At 35.7% G+C, this 18,078-nt stretch overlaps 1 protein-coding gene across 2 annotated transcripts; it reads left to right on the top strand.

Annotated features, from left to right (window-relative positions):
* Nucleotides 1-607: 607 nt before the first annotated feature.
* Nucleotides 608-17,034, top strand: LOC110369823 (uncharacterized). 2 transcript variants are annotated; one of them, XM_049844106.2, is made up of 9 exons: nt 608-765; nt 6,099-6,335; nt 7,320-7,530; nt 8,712-9,074; nt 9,367-9,552; nt 11,180-11,301; nt 11,653-11,814; nt 15,170-15,340; nt 16,071-17,034. In XM_049844106.2, exons 2-9 carry the CDS (start codon nt 6,126-6,128, stop codon nt 16,359-16,361), a joined length of 1,716 nt encoding a protein of 571 aa, XP_049700063.2. In that variant the 5' UTR covers nt 608-765; nt 6,099-6,125; the 3' UTR covers nt 16,362-17,034. The 2 variants fall into 2 exon arrangements, with proteins under 2 accessions (XP_049700063.2, XP_049700066.2); XM_049844109.2 differs by having other exon boundaries at nt 617-742.
* The last annotated feature ends 1,044 nt before the right edge of the window (nt 17,035-18,078 follow it).

Here is an 18,078-nt window from a genome sequence, read left to right as displayed (position 1 = left end):
CCGTGGTACGATACCGATTACATAGTCGGCTTCACTAATTTAGAATTCATATGCACAGCAAGGCAAGGCAAGCCATCGGAATCGGCTTTCATTCCATACTATTTTGTCTAGCTAATGTTGTGTACACATTATCAATGGTAAAGATCTCAGAAAGCAATAATAATTATTTCATTTTCTGCCTGCATTTGCAAATTAATTAAGTTCTGTTCACCAAATTAATAGTTGTTAAATTTTAAAACAGCTGTGTTTTAAGCAAATAAATGTACCTTTCTTTTTGTCTTAAAACTACCTAGGTAATATGAATTAAAAGTGTCTCGCATAGTTTTGAACCAAATATTTAAATCATCTTTAAAAAAAGGGTTATCATAAACCCCAGTATATGCTTCCAAACACGGAAGACATTCTTTCTTCCGTGGTTCCAAACTTAAACGATAACAAAACACGTTCCATTCACTCCCGCCAGAACAAATGCATTCGAATCTATATTTAGGACCCATCAAACTAGTGACAATGTAAATAAATGCACCAACATTATAGGTACATAGCTACCGATAACTAACTGCCTTTTGATTTACAACTAGCATCACCAGAAACAAGTAACTAGTACTTATATCCTAGGTTTAGAAGTCAGTTTACTTCGGGAGCTCGGCGTGAGCGGGCGTCACTTTTCCCCGCAGCGAGAAATTTAAATTTTTCTTTTCATACCGGTGTTGTGCGTGGCCTGTGTTTAAACTGTGATTTGGTATTTGAATTAGGAATTGTTATGTAAGTAAATGCAGGTTTAAGTTGATATGGGTGTACTTTAAACAGCGTTATCAGTGAGTGTTTGTTGTTTTAACTCCTGACCGATGGTAGTAGGGTTCATTTGACAGCGTGACTATAGGAACTTAATAGATAGTTAGACTAAACATTAGGTTTTAATAGTACTAATGTCATTGCGAAGGGAATGACAAGTTGATAAGTCTGTGACGCTTTCTCACGTTTGCGTTACATTGTTGAACTTTGATGTTTGAACTTGAAAATCAACAATATTTTTCCAGTTCCACGGGAAAGTGGTAGTGTTTGTATGAATGCGGTAGAAGCATAGAAAACTATGACAACATTTGTACTGAAGCAGTCTATTGATATTCAAATAAAGTATCATAATTCGTATACAACAAACTACGGAAAATTCTGTAATGTTTCCCATTAAAAGTTGATATGTAAACCACCTTTATACTGTAAACAAAATTAACATTACCTACATAGGTAATTAATTTTACCACTTAAATTATTCTTATGTTTACAGCACATTAAACATGCTTATTTCTTTGTAATGTTTCACTAGTCTTCGTTTTAAAATGACACACTGAACGGTTATGATCGCGCGCGCACAAACAAACATTGCATTGGAGCATCAGGGTCAATGCACTAGACGCATAACGCTGATACGCGCGACAATGTGTGACCTACATTTTTATAGTTTTCGGCTTTTTCCTATCAGTTTCTGGGTCAACGATATAGGTACCCACTTATGTTTAATAGAATTGAACATTTGTACCTATCATTATATTAATTTTGGGAACTGTTTTCGGAATATGCATGGTGTATAAACAAAGTTTGGTTTGCGATATAAAGATGTAGTATTATGTTATGATATGTCTTAAATTTCGATGTTTTTGATGTAATTGGCTAGGTATACTTACCCTGAGAAAGGTTTTTTTTTTTATAAATCATAAATAGTTCTGTAACTAAAACAGTAAAAACCGTTTTGCTACAACTGTAACAAATAAGCCAGGTGTAAATGCCAAAAATCCAAGTAAGCAAACCCAAAGCTAGATTTAGCAACCAACTTATTGACAAAGTTAACATCTCATCATCATCATCTCAGCCATAGGACGTCCACTGCTGAACATAGGCCTCCCCTTAGAACTCCACAGATACCTGTTGGAGGCTACTTGCATCAAGCGTGTTCCGGCGACCTTTATAAGATCTTTTGTCCACCTTGCTAGTATTGGCGTGTAAACATCTGTTACAGATAAAAATGCAACTCGATTTGCATCGAACTGAAACTAATTCAGAATTTAAGCATATTTGATAAAGCTACTGACCTTCATTTGCACTTGAAATCAGCTATGAAAAATATCATGTATGATAATCATGCTTTATTATATGACAAAGTCTGAAGCTTCAGGCATTTTACTGATATCAAATGATCTCTGAATGACATTGGCGTGACTTTCTTTACGTGGGTAACATTATAGTTTTCCATGATGAACTCTAATTGAAAATAGCTTTGAATAAAGATAATTCAATCGTAACTTAGGTACTAAATTATTGTGTGGTAGCTTATTTCTTGAACTGCTTTTTTTGTATAATCTTTGGAATTATTCTAGGCAGTTAAAAGCTACTTAGGAAAACCCTGGGTTTCAAACGACGTATTTTGGTGAAAAACTCGGATACTTACTTATAATCTGATCAAATGAGACACTTATAATATTTCATGACCTTGCCCAGATATACTTACTTTTTATTTTTGGTGCATGTAAAACTAAAAGTTTTTATTTTTTAAATGTTCGAAAATGTATCGCTTATCTGGGGTAATGCTTCCGATCTTTTGTGATAATAAAAACAATAACAAATACCACATCAATTAATTTCCCATTATCAGGTTTGTGGTTATAACAGTATTATTATAATTAAGTATAAAAATGTTTTTATCTTTATAAGGATGTTTTGCTTAAAAGTATGAGAAAGTATAAGTTTTATTGTTGCGACAAAGATAACAAAGGTTTATAATATTATGGTTTTTACATCTATCACGTCGTATAATGTACGTACAATGTATTAAGGAAGAAAATGTTTCATGTATGAGAATATAATACATTTTAAGTAACATAAACTAACAGAATTCCTTGGTGGTGCTCCGTGCTTCTCTATTAATCCTTCTTGCCATATTAAAATGTTTGTAGATTTTTTAATAGTTTATTAATATAGGTACCTATTTTTAAAGTGAAATATGCAAAGTTAACGTATATACTTACAATTTATTTATATCAATTGATTTTGCAGCATGATTCCTCGGCCTTATTTTAAAATACTTCTGTTTGAGTGTTCTCGAGGCACGAAAACATTTATTTATACCTTGAAAACATGGAAAATAATCTTATTTAAAAATTCCTTCACGCTGACTGTCCTTACAATTTTGTAGTCCATTGTTTGAATGAACGTGTCTTATTTATATTTTTACATTGTGATAATCCGCTTGCTTTGTCTTCCATTTAATATCACTTAACTTGTTGTGTGCGTATAAAATTAGCCTCAATTATGAAATAACAATAAATTATACAATTTAAAGACACTTATCTAGGAGGAAAACTAACAACTAGCCAAAATATGACTTTATTTATTGATAAATCTCGATAGTATTTTGCTACTTACAGCTTTTTCACACCGGCGGATTTACCGTGTGAAAAAACCGGCACAACAGTACACGGTTCGATCGGGCGCTGTCACCCGTCAAAAGTCGTATCAACATAATTGATGTTTAATTAATTATCTAACCAATTGGAGAATAGTTTCAGTTTCTATTTTTAGTTCACAAAATGAAAACATAAACAGATTTACCTTTATAAAAAAGTACACTAAATGTTAAGAACATTCAATATCCCTCGAATTCGGATAAAACAATTGACGAACTGAGGCATATCCACTGCGTCAATTAACAAGCTTGATACAAAGAACATTCATGCTACATACACACATACAGACAGACAGACATATGACAGACTCTATTTATAGAATGAACTGCCTGTATTCATCAGATACTCACATACATACATACTCGTTAAACGCAGTTGTGTATTGTAGCAAGTTTGATTGTATGCAGAAGTTCAAGTCTTGATTATGTAGCTGTGATACAGATTAGTGTATTTTTGACTACCCCTGTAGTAACTAATTAGTAATCTGTGCTACCACTTACACCAAATTCTTTCAGTCGTGTACTTAAAATATTGAATATACAACCTTTAATAAGAAGGGAGTCAATGTCAAGACACAGAGAGGAATAACCATTCCTCTATAATTCTCGCAGAAAATATATTATGATATTACTGACCAAAAAATAAAATTGGCAACAAGACAGACAAAGAACGAGTATGTACAACATACGAGTACATAGTAGTTGCAAAAAAAAAATTTTAACACCTCGATAACCATTTTTCGATCAACAAAATATACTTAACTCTAGCCAAAAATCATTGTGTAATTATTCATTCATTAGTAATTTAATTACAAACATTATATGAAACTAAACTACTGTTCATTACTTTCTTTTACTACTCGTCAAATGACAAAAGGTCATGGTCTCAGGCTCAATAAAAACGTTTTTATACATAGCATTTATTTATAGCTAACCATGTAGCCATGTAGCAAAGTGCAACAAAGGGAACATACTTAGACTGCATCTGCATACAATAAGTGTAAAAACATCAGGTTATGCGACTTTATGAAATCCTTGGCATTAATGTAATAATTGAGTTCAGATAGGTTTGATGTAGATACAAACCAGCGACATGTACAAAATGTGGCAGGATTGCCTTTAAAGGTTTGATGGCCCTTTTGTGGGAGAAAAGCCTCTAAATCAAATCGGGCTGTAGCCTAGTTTGAGGGTCATTGCCAAATTTTTATTTTTTGATGAATACATTTTTTTTATTGAAATGATTTCTGTTTAATCCTATGACTATTATTGACTTGATAGTCGTATCTATCTGTCAAAGATCTGGTAGTAGGTAGGCGTTGGACGCAGGCTGCGTTCAACCCGTCCGTTTAGAAACCAATCGGGGAGGGTTAATGGTTATATTCAGCAATGGAAGTCTTACAACCAGTATGATGATGATAATTGCTTTAGTACCTACATTGCCTTAGTTTTGGTAATACTGTCACATATGAGGCAATATTGTTACACCATTAAGACAAAAGACATTAGAGAGCATTTAATGATAATGTCTTATACCATTAGGTGTTATCTTTACTGCAGTATCTGCAGTTAGATATTTATCAGAACACTACCGTCTTCATTAAAAAGCCATTAAAGATTTGGAGAAAAAATAGAGACTGTCCCATAAGTTTAACTTAAAATGAGCATCACCTATAAAATATTTAAAAAAATGTTTATGCGACATTTAGACGGCATCAGATATTTTCTTAAAAAAAATGCCAACCATCGTGTTAATTGTCGGCCGGCTGTTTAGTCTGCAAGGTGCGGGTCTTCTTAGAATACGATTTATAGTTTGGCAACTGGCAACAAGTATAACATGTATTTAATACTACGAACTTAAACAAAGTTACATTTCAAAAAACTGCAACTGATTGTAAGATAACGTATTCAAATGAGCCGAATGAGCGGCAATAAGCAATGATAGCTTCTTCAGGCATACCGTATCTAGATCTTGACCAGGTGTTGGTAATTGGTCACGACTCATGACTACTGTAATAACAGACTTCCTTTTATCTTATCGTGGAAACGATTCATTGTTTGTTTTTTATTTTCTTTTAGGTAGTAATTAAAAAAAATGAAACATTATTTTTATAGGCTTAAACGTTAATTTATGCAAAACTGCTTGCACCCAGTGATCTATTTCATGATGGGCTTTGATGTCAGGGTAACTGAGGAATTCGAGTAGTAATCTATAGTAATAAAATAAAGAGGAAACATTTCTGTTGGTTTGTCTGTCTGATTGTATCCGAAAGTGCTGAACCGACTTAAAGAATTTCTTTCACTGTTGGAAAGCAGCAATACATAGCTATATTTTATCCCGGCACGGGCTACTTCCCTTCGAGAAGTACCCTCTTCTTCAATACGGTCCCTTTGGGAGTAGGTAGTCCCGAAGTGAAACCGCGGGAAAACAACTAGTAAAATAAATTGGTATTCTATTTATCAATATTGTTGATCACTGTCATAATGCTATCAGACTGCAATCGGCTTATGACTATCACTTATCCTATCCTACCTATCTTTCGACTTTATTACCAAACAAACAGTTTACCTACTTAATACAAATTACGTAAGTACACCCATATCAGCTGTTGACACGAAAATTAAATCATTTACTTTCCAGTCTTCATAAACAGTGCATATCAGAACAATGGTAGCCAAAAACTTGTTCACGGTAAAAAGGACTTTAAATACAGTGAAGCAGAGTTCAAAATATGCGAGTGTTGTGATTAGAAAACATAGTGTATGGACGCAGGATAGAGTGATCACGTCGCCTTACAAGAGCATTGAAATACCAAACTATACGTTGTACGAGTACGTATGGCATAATTTGGATAAATGGCCGGAAAGGACTGCTTCTGTAAGTATATTTTCTAATATGTATTCTTAAGTTATTGGCCAGGGACATAATATATTTACCCATATTTTGCTATAAATAAAATTACGATAAACTTTTGCGTATACATTTTGATCTTCGATATCCTTCCAATGGTCCAAACAAAGAATATAATAAAGAATACAGAAACAGAATAAAGTTTAGATTATTTGTTTAGATTATTTGTGTCAAAAAATATAAACGTGACATGCTCTTTTTTAAAACGCCTAAAAGCCGCAAAGTTGATCATCAAAATTACGATGAAAACACGGGGCTTCATAACAACACAGATGATATTATCTTACCACTTGCAAAGCAGATTACTGATATATTTATCAAGATGACAACGGATCGGCTTAATGCTTTTATTTTTCCACTTGAAATGATGCCTATAATCGAGCATCGCTTCTTGTTTTGTTATTGCAATCAAAGATTCCGTCCAACCCGATATCAAAAATAATCCGATAAAAAAATGTTAAAGCTTAGAAAATCTATTTTATGTCGCATATTTCTTCCAAAAGACATCACAACATCTCCGTAAATTCCTAACTTAAAGAGTATATTGTGAATAGGCACATATAATATTATTAGATGATGTTACTATTCGTCATCGCCAGTCATCGGTTCATAGAAGGGAAACTTGTGATTAAATGCATCAATAATTTCTAAATATAGCATACAGTAAAGCATAATCATGCAAAGCAAATGCCAACAAGCCATGTTAAAACTAAACTGTCTTTTGGAAAAGTCGAAGTTGTGTTTTAGGTGCCCCTATTTACATGATTTTACTCGCGTCTCGTGGGAACGCACCCGGTTAAATAGTACCTAACTTTCAGCCTCGCTAGGGCTATCTAACATTGTCAAAAAAAAAACAAATAGGTCTAGCTGTTCCTGAGATAAAGGCGTTCGAACTAAATAAACCCTTTAGCTTTATTATATGAAGTATGCATAGATCAATTAACGTTTCAGGTCTGTGCAGTAACAGGCAGAGGCTACACCTACGAACAAGCATTCAAGCTATCCAACAGATTTGGGGCGAACCTAAGGACCAAGTTCAAGATTCGTGATGGAGACACAGTCGCGATCATGCTGCCCAATATTCCAGACTACCCACTGGTAGCTTTGGGAATATTGGAAGCTGGAGGAGTGATCACTAGTATCAATCCCATCTATACTGCTCGTAAGTGTTCTATGAATCTATTAACAGTAGCGATTAGAATCGCAGTTGGACTTATATTATTTGAACTAGCATCAAGAAATTTCAAAACTGCTAAGTAAATAACATAGAGCTTATGAAAAATAATTTGAATTAGAAGAACACGTTGAACTATAGGAGTATTGTAATGTAACAGATACAGTAGATCACGTTAAATAATTAGGTACCCAAGAATTGTAATGGATACTAAAAATCGGTAAAAAAACTTTTAAGTAAAACGGTTTTATCTTATGTGCACTGAAAACTAGAAAATAAAAAAAACTGTTACTTACCTATAAACCTACATGGGTGGCCCCGGTCATACCTATTAGACTAAAATAAAAACGTGGGGCCCATTACCTAATTATTGCTGTAATACTTTCTTCTAGAGGTAAAATAGGTGTGGATTTCTACTTACTATAATCGTAACTGGAGATTTTGACAATCAATAATCACCCGTAGCGGCTTCACCAGCGAACGCCGAGTTCACGATCTAAGAGAATATAAAGATATGCTTTGCCATAGGTAGGATTTCAGAGGGCCCCCACGTTTTTATTTTAGTCTAATATGACCGGGGCCACCCATGTAGGTTTATAGGTAAGTAACAGTTTTTTTTATTTTCTAGTTTTCAGTGCACATAAGATAAAACCGTTTTACTTAAAAGTTTTTTTACCGATTTTTTATTTTCTAGTTTTTATATTTAATGAAAATGCCTGCCGAATATTCCTCATTCTATATATGGGTCAGCAGCGGTGAGGGAGTGCCAGACTCTTACTGACTAAAAACCGTTGTGTTTCGTCGTAGGCCTTTTATGTACCAGGACAATCCCGCAGCCCAGGCAGGCCTTGGCCCTGTTGGGCCCCGCTGGGGTTGCTGACAGTATTCTACTTGAGTAGCCCTTTCATTTGATACCCATATTGAGGGGGTTGTGGAAAAAATATGTAATCCGCCATTTTGTACCGGCGGCCATCTTGGATTTACAATGTTATTGATTTAAGTATATTGTATTGTCATCGGAATTAAAGGTGTGTACCAAATTTCAGATCAATCTGACAACAGCAAGGTACTTAAATTCGAATTACTAAATTTGACCCAAGAATAATAAATAAAACAAACAGGGTAAGCTAAATAAAACCGTTTAAAAACTATCTGTGCACAATTTTCAGATGAAATTCAACGCCAGCTTAAGATGTCGGCATCAAAGATGATAGTCACGCTACCAGAGGCGGTACCAACAGTCAAAGAAGCTTTAAAACTTGCCAAACTTAACATTCCAATAGTCGTTGTGAAAACCAATGGAGACCCGGCTCCTGAAGGAACAGCTTTATTCAACGAACTGAGTGAAGATATTCACGCAGACAAGTCTTGTTTGAAGAAAGTTAGAAGGAACCCCAATGATATTTGCTTCTTACCGTACTCAAGTGGGACTACGGGACTGCCGAAGGGTGTGGAGCTCTCGCATAGAAACATCATTGCTAATTGCCAGCAGATTAATGAGCCTCAAATAAGGTTGCACCATGATACGACTGGTGAGTTCAGAATTTATTTTGATGTTCTTTTATGGGAATCTAAAGAGTAATATTTGTACTTAAAACGATAATTACACATTTGGTGTTTTCTGATTGATTCTCTTTGATCTGATATTCAAAAATTAAAGACAAAAATGTTTAAGTTAAGTTTTCATAAGGGAGTATATAAGGTAGTGCATAAGGAAGTACGTCTTCTCTCTAAAGCACCTAAGACAGTACAGAGGTATGTCCTATTGTTCTTTCTTTCTTAGACTTTTTCCTCTAAACAAAAACGTATTTTTATTATTTTCAGCAACTCATCAAGATGTGGTAATGGGAGTCTTACCATTCTTCCACATCTACGCAGCAACAGTCCTGATGTTCCATAAGCTATCCATCGGGGCCAAGCTGGTGGCTTTAGCCAAGTTCAGTCCAGAATCATTTCTCAAGACTATTGAGAAGCAGAAAACGAATACTCTGATGGTGGCACCACCGCTGAGTAAGTATTTGTTTAATAACTTTTCTGACGATGATTCTTGAAAAGTGAAATGAAAGAAACATGAATAAATCTCCCAGGTCTGCAAAGTCTGAAAGTTTTGAAAACGAATGATAAAGAACAAACAGGGGTCTCGACACTTTAGGGCCAACAAATATTGATAGGTTTCAGTCAGTAAGATCTAATCCGGCCATAATGGCTTTACAAGGAGTCAGGACCTGGGTCAATTCTAATATAGTGGCAACACTGTGTGGTATGTAAATAAAACATTAATTCTTTTATCATGTTTACGTCCTGTAGGCTGTTTGAACAAATTTAGTGATACTGATAATGCTGCTGCCATAAAAAGATATGCCGATACTAAAATTTATTGTAAAGTTATAAATGAATGTCGTAAATACAGATTCTGTTCAGGTATTATTTACGATGAAAGTAATACTCTTTGTATAACTATTGAAGGCAATATAAGAATTATTACAACAAGAGGGAAGGTATCATATTTTTCTACAGAATCACGCGATTTGAAAGCCAATTAAAATGAACCAATCACTAGTGAAAAATACATTATTATATTCAATATTTGCTGTTAAACTAGCTGTCTCCATACACCAAAAACGTAAACAAACCCACACAAGCTGAGAACAGCGTACGTAAACAAGAGACAGGTTTTATGCATCTGTGTGTGTTTGACGCTTTGCGTGTGTGTGCGTGCGGTGTATTAATAACTTCATACTCATACGCCGCTCACGTACACACCTCCTTTATTTGTTTACTTCTGGCATTTTGCAATTGGTTCTCCACAAGGCCGTTTTGGTCTTGAATGACTGGGTTTTGGTAGACTTGTTTATCATCAGCAATGGTTACTTTGGCCCTATCACTATTTATTTAGGCCTTTAGTTCTTTATCCGTTATATGTATCAATTTATTTTTCTTGGTCCTATTTTGTACTACATAACTTACAGATGTTTCAGTAACTGTAGCTGCAATAGTTACAAATCGTTGTTTTACAAACATGCGAGATCATTTGCGTTGTCATGGTCCGTCGATTAATTTGCTAATTCCAAATCTCGTGTTATAATAGTCTTGTTTATTTATCGTTAAACATGTAAAATAGACCATATTGGTAAATAAAGTCATAAAGTCCATTTGTAAAATACACGAAAGTGATGTCATCGTTGACGCACGAGTTTTTTTCGACATAATAATGTTTGGAATGGTCGCCTGATCCATTGGTAACATTCCTGACTTACAAGTTCGGACACACCCTTTTAACAGTTCACAATAAAGCCAAAATTCACAACAACAACTTGATCATAATTTTACTCAAACTTAGTTTGGAAAAAGTGCCAATATTGGTAAGGCTTTATACAAAATGTCATCAAACCTTTACCAGTAAAAAAGGCAAGAGAATTAGACGACGAATATATTATTTTGTCACCTTACCGCTGTACAAATCTCAGAGTTATTATTTCCAAAATTAAGACTAAAGATGTCTAGATAAGGCCAATTGTCTACTAAGAACACCAATGCAGTGGCGACACCAAAAGGCGAGGGATGATGATTAGTACTGTAGGACCGATTGCCAATTAATCAATATTTTCCTAATCTCTGTACGTGTTCTCCATTCCAGTTCTGATGATGAGCTCTCATCCTGCAGCTACAGCGAAAACATTCCAGCACGTGGACTTCGTGTGTAATGGAGCGGCGCCTCTTGCAGCTTCTGATGCTGAAAGATTTTTGGCACGATGTGAGGTACATATATTACTTATGAATTTAATATTATCTATTACTTATCCGAATTCTACGATGACAGTCACCATCCTCCGAGCCTTTTCCCAACTATGTTGGGCTTCGAGTATGTTCTGCGATGAGAGTGCTGCTGCTGAAACGATGCTTGAAAGATCAAATATTAGATATCGTATTTTTCAACTTCACACAATAACTTCACAAATATTTTATATTGTTTTAGTCTGTAAGTCATAGCTTTCACATGACATCTTTCACAGCTAATATTAAGTCGAAACATTTTGGTAAGAGAGAAATTGGAAAGTGGTCAATTCCTAGAAGAAATATCGGGGTTCTAATAAACACTGTTTTTTTCAGCGTGACATAGACTTCAGACAAGGCTACGGTCTTACGGAGACTTCTCCAGTAGTCTCTCTGTCACCAACAATGTCAAAGCGGTACGAAGCCACTGGTCCACCAATAGCGAGTACTGAATTGAGGATTGTGGACAAAGATCTTAAGAATTTGGGACCTAAAGAGGTACGTGAAGATTTATATGTAGTCTATACATCTATACATATAATAAATCTGTAGAAAAGTAATTTTTGTACATTGAAGAAATTGACAAGAAAAATAGCCAGCATGTTAAAGGATAACTAACAGAACCCATTTCCATCATTTTTGTCATTTTTGTCTGTTTGTCTGTTTGTTCGTTCGGGATTCACGTAAAATCTACGAATTCAATGCAGACAATGCTTATATACAAAAATTCTACGTAACTTGGGGTATTACTTAGTTTTTGTTTCATCGAAATCGATTCACTCTATTAAAATATATGATTAATTTTGTGAATTCAAGATGTAAAATATTACGACAAGCAATCTGTTCGTCAAAACTGAGCATTTGAATGTTGTACTTATATTAGTTGATCGGCCTATTATTAACCTTTACACAGAAACAGAAAATCACACCTTCATAAGTAACTTCGGAAGAAAAAAAAATATGAAAATTTTGTTTAGCCAAGGTTAAAGTAGCTCCATCTGTGGTAATCTGTGTTAAATAAAATACATAAAATTTGTCAAAGGAGCGAGGTGGTAAATGACAATTAATTACCATACATTCTTTATACAGGATTATTATTTCAACAGATGGAGTTGTGTATTTTCCGTAATTCACCATATTTTAACACGTAGTGTAATTTTTCGATAGACATTTCAATAGTGTTTGTCAGTTTGCCGTGCCACATCAAAATCCAATTATAATTATTACTTTGATGAAAAGAAAATTAATAGTTCTCAGCCAAATTTAAAACGGTGCCATCTAAATTATTTTTTGAACATTATGTCAAAAATGATGACTTTAGTGGAACAAATAATTATCATTTAAACTTACAGATGGAGTTCATATCAGGATTTTTTCATAAACATAGTTTAGCTTATCTTCCACTAATGTGGTGGCCTTAAAACAAATTACTTTGAATGAGTAGTATTAAGTAGACCTTAATTATTTTTTCTGATGCAAAATATGTAAACTTAATCCTAGAAGAAATGAGGATCTATCTCTCGCAAGCGCTCCTAAGCGTGAGGTAGGTAATGTAGGATTCTGTAGCTTTAAGAACAAGCCCAGATACAAAGTGCAGATAAGAAATGGGAGCTTTCTCGATTTAATACCATACACACGTAAAATGCTTTATGCGTCTGAAAACGTACAAATTACGCGCCGCATACCAGAGACATGCTTACTTTCAACTTCTGATCGCAAATACACTGTTCACGATTACGAACAGTCTCAGTAAGACCCGAGCCAAGTCTAAAAAAACACCTTTTATATAAAACTACGTTTGATGTCATTTAATCACAAAGACAGAATCGTTCTCTGTTGCAAATCCTATCCACCTATATCCTATCCTAATCCAGAATGCATTGCAGGTGTGCATTGCACAAAAACCAATGGTATCCTATTCGAGAAGTCAAAAGAGTTGACCTGCCAACGTCAGCTTCTGCGCTAAGCAAGTGTTCTTAATAGTACCACCAGAATTACATTCATCGTTGAATGAGGTGACTAAATTTTCCGAAACCACAATAACAGTAGGAGCCAAAGCGTATTATCGCTTCATAGAGCTCTGATTGGCCCCAGGTGACCAAGTCAGGTCTGATTTGTTCGTTCATCAGATCTTTGAAAGTGTTTCGGTGGATACTACTGTCGTCCTGTTTACGTGTGACACAAAATATGGTATATAAACGTCCTCCGCAAGAGCGAAATTTTCCCGGTGTGCGGCAGTGACGCACAGTATACAACACTTATGTTTCTTTTGATTTGCTGGCTCCACCAAGAAATGACAAATTGCGAGCGTACATTTTGAAAATCTTGGCAAAACTGCAGGTTTCAAGTACGAACACATGAAGTGGACTCTCACAGATACGTACATTTTGCCTATTCGTGAACTAATGCAAACATTTCGGTGGAGTCCCGGCTTAGGCCACCACATTAGGCATGCGCGATCCTCGGGCGTGTGAGTAGCGCGGGCGCCGCGCGTGCGTCGCGAGCGCGCTGCGTGAGCGTCGCGTTTTGCTGCCCTGCGGCATTTGCAGCGCGCTCGCGACGCGCACGCACCGCTCTCCTTGACGTTTAACTGCTAAGGCGTTTAGCGGGCGGCGGGGATAGCGGGCGAAGGGGTGAGAACGCAACTCGAGCGCCGCGTGCTCGCCGCGAGCGCGTCGCTTGCACGCTTCACACATGCCGCAGGGCAACAAAACGCGACGTTCACGCAGCGCGCTCGCGACGCCCGCGCTACTCACACGCCCGAGGATCACGCACGCCTAATGTCGCACGCCTAATTTTCTGTCACACAGCCACACACACACACACGTGCGTTTTTTGTCTGCACAGAAAATCCCCAAGTCATACAAGTGTTTCTCCCCAGTAGTGAAACTATCCTACCCTATGCGCCTGCTGATGATGATGACTCATTTTATCATCCATCCAGCTATTCCCCAACTATGTTGGTGTTGGCTTCCAGTTATAGAATCTTTTTGAGTACCAATATTTTGCTTGGAGCGACTACCTATCTACCTATCTTCAATCCAGTCAACTACACAAGACGATATCCCTGGTAAGACTGACAGACTTTCTGGCTTCTGATTAGTCGCAGCAGCTGCAGAAAATGTACAAATGACAGCTTTGTCAGACTCAAAGCATATCGGGGCTGCGGGTTGTTCGAAACGGGGCTGCGGGTTGTTCGAAAGAGATACCGCGGCCCTGGTACATAAAAGGCCTATGACGGAACACGACGATTTTAGTCAGTAAGAGTCTGACACTCCCTCACCGCTGCTAACCCACAGCGGGAGGGGTCATTTGATGATTTTACGTCGCTTAAAAAAAAAAAAAAAGACTCAAAGCATATAGACATAGATTATAGCTGTTTCCTGTGAAAATTACTAACGTAATAATTTTCCAAATTGGCTGACTAGATCCAGAGATTTCCACAACGTCACAAACTTTACTTCTTTTGTTTAGATAAATGGTCACATCCACAACACAACCTTGATCAATGAATCTATGCGACTGCTAAGTGCTAATCCTAATTATACTGTCACGTGAAAGAATGCACCTACGGGATAAGTAGTATTTTGACTATTCTACATTGCCCACGCAGACGAAGTTGCGGGCAACAGCTAGTCTAAAATAAAATGGGTACTCGTAGCGATGTAAAAGGAAAACATAAAGTGAATCGAAAGAAATTGAATTAATTTAGTAAAATGTTCATAGATGTAAACTATTTGATGCATGACTGTAGTAATCTTTTACTGACTTATTTACTTTTTCCCAATTTTGTTATAACATAGATGCTTTCTTGAACGTTGTAGCAACTAATATTATTGTTTTTGGGTTTCAGACTGGCGAGATCCTTATCCGAGGTCCTCAAGTAATGCGAGGATACAGAGATAACCCACAAGCCAACAACGAGGCTTTCACAGCAGACGGCTGGTTCAGAACTGGTGATATGGGCGTAGCTGACGCAGATGGAACTATCACTATTGCTGATAGATTAAAGGAGCTCATTAAGGTAAATATGGAATTATAAATAAGTATGGATATGGCTGCGAAAGAGTCTAGCTGACTTAAAAGCGAGTTATTTTATGTTTTACGGGCAGCCTATGTCTTACCGTTACACTAAAGAGTTTACGCCATAAAAAGTCTGGCAATGACCTGAAATGAAGGACAAAGTGATTTTTGAAGATAGAATTGTAGGAGAAAACAAGAAAATAATAGCTTGGAAATACATATTTCTATAAATACACGTATAAGTGATTCATCCTCCGAGCCTTTTTCCCAAACTATGTTGGGGTCGGCTTCCAGTCTAACCGGATGTAGCTGAGTACCAGTGCTTTACAAGGAGCGACTGCCCTGCCTGACCTCCTTAACCCAGTTACCCGGGCAACCCAATACCCCTTGGTTAGACTGGTGTCAGACTTACTGGCTTCTGACTACCCGTAACGACTGCCAAGGATGTTCAATGACAGCCGGGACCTACAGTTTAACGTGCCATCCGAAACACAGTCATTGGTGTCTAAGATATACTTAGAAAGTACATACAAACTTAGAAAAGTTGCATTGGTACTTGCCTGACCTGGAATCGAACCCGCGCCCTCATACTCGAGAGGTTGGTTCTTTGTCCACTAGGCCACCACGACTTCCACGTACACATACACGTATAAATGATTGTACTAACAATAAGTCCAATTACAGCTATGTTACGATGAATTAAGTAAAAAATAAATATTTTTCATTTACAGGTAAAAGGCTTCCAAGTACCCCCAGCAGAATTAGAATCCGTTTTACGTGAGCATCCTTCAGTAGATGACGCAGCCGTTGTTGGAGTACCTCATCAGACCAAAGGAGAATCACCTAAAGCCTTCGTAGTACTTAAGAATGGTCACAAATGTACTACAAATGACCTATCAAAGTTTGTCAATGAGAAAGTAGCGGCATACAAACATGTGGACGATATATCCTTCATTGATAAAGTTCCTAAAAGTGCAGCTGGTAAGATTTTGAGAAGGGTGCTGAAGGAACAGTACTGTTAGAGTTAAGATTTAGAATCAGGGTATATATAGGTGCAGTTTGCTTCAAATAACTTTGGATATCTTAAGTTTGCCATTGAAAGGCTCAAGCGGGGGCGGTAGTGTTTTGTTCATGTTGACTATTGCGAAGACAAATAGTGGACACATAAATCTTTTCTACAGGATCTATTTGAACAAATGTGCAAAGTTATGTGGTGCATACTGTACTTTCAGTCAATTTGTTCTTTCTAAGTAAGTTTTAAGATGAACATTATAGGGTTAAGATGGAAAATATATTTTTGATTACTGAAATTGTACATTTTGGAATTGAAAGAGTTTATTGAATGTTTATTTGTAACGTTAACAGACTTGAATATATTTTGTAAAGATGTATAAGCCTGAAAGAATAAAAGGCGAATTGATACAAACGACGATATTTGAATGGAAATAAATATTTTTGTAGCAATTTAAGACAGCATTTTGACTAAAGATTTTTCGTAAAGCTTTAACATTAAATACGTATTTTTAATAACTCATTTGGTTTTTAAGTCTTGTATCATTTTGAGGACTGCGTAAGGTTTAAGGGTAAAAATAAAAATAATGTTGAAATTATTATTTGGTTAATTGCGTCTGTATGTTATGTTGTAATCATGTTATGTACTTGTTATTGGCAAAAATATAAAACTTTTTTTGTATACTTTTGTTTCTTTATATAAATCCATACTATTTATAATTATAAAACTAGTTTGTTTGTAACGCGCTAATCTCGGAAAGTACTGCCACTTTCAGTTAACAAAATTCTTTCAGCTTTGTCGAGAAAGGTAGTAGGTTACTCTTTATACGCGTTCATAAAAGTAAGCAGTTCCTATATGACGCAAGTGAAACTGCTGGGAGAAGCTAGTTCTACACCAAAGAGTAAAATAATAATTAGGGTATTCTACACTATTGGTAAGCGGTTAATCGGAGGTACCTATCGACTTGATAGATAATCTACTTTTAAAACTATATTGCTAGGCGGGTTTATATGTTTATAGGCACTTAAATATTTTCTATTTTATGACACACATTATCTCAAGGCACCGTGATTATACAGTTTGTATAACATTTGATAAAAATAATTATCAGTCGCACTACCTTTAAGGAGTTTATCTAAATAATAAATTAATGCAATGTGTAGATAAGGACCAGAAGTACCGGTTCACTGTTTTTTTTTTTAATTTTAACAGTATTTTATAATATATATATAAACACAATTAAATTACTTGTTCAGTTTAATTATCTAAGCACATGGATATTTACGAAACGTATTAACATACCTACATAACTGTAAAAAATTCAAGTAAAAAGCTAACACTAAAAAACTTCAAAAAAAAATATAACTTTTTTTTTTTTTTAAACACGACCAAAACGTTTCATATCAAGTCTATGTTTGACATTGTGTTAATCAAAAAACACTAATATTATCTTGATTTCCTGTTAATTTTGATGATTTTTTGTTACAGTTGGAAATTACCTACAATTGTGTTTCTCACGATCCAAGGTTAAAAGACCTAGAATTAAAAAAAAAACCTGTTTATAAATCATGACAAGGAAGAATTTTGAAGTTATAAGTTTGACAAAAACGGCTGTTTTTTTCGTATTATACTCGTATCTTGTAATGTATGTCTTCGTGTCTATCTACAGGTAGACAATTATGCAGTAGTCCAAATAAAATAATTAACTACTTCACTTGACCAAAGAA

The sequence above is a fragment of the Helicoverpa armigera genome, chromosome 16 (genome assembly GCF_030705265.1).
Source record: "Helicoverpa armigera isolate CAAS_96S chromosome 16, ASM3070526v1, whole genome shotgun sequence".
Lineage (NCBI taxonomy): Eukaryota > Metazoa > Arthropoda > Insecta > Lepidoptera > Noctuidae > Helicoverpa > Helicoverpa armigera.
The sequence above is the reverse complement of the archived record's forward strand: the minus strand, read 5'-3'. Positions and strand labels throughout refer to the sequence as shown.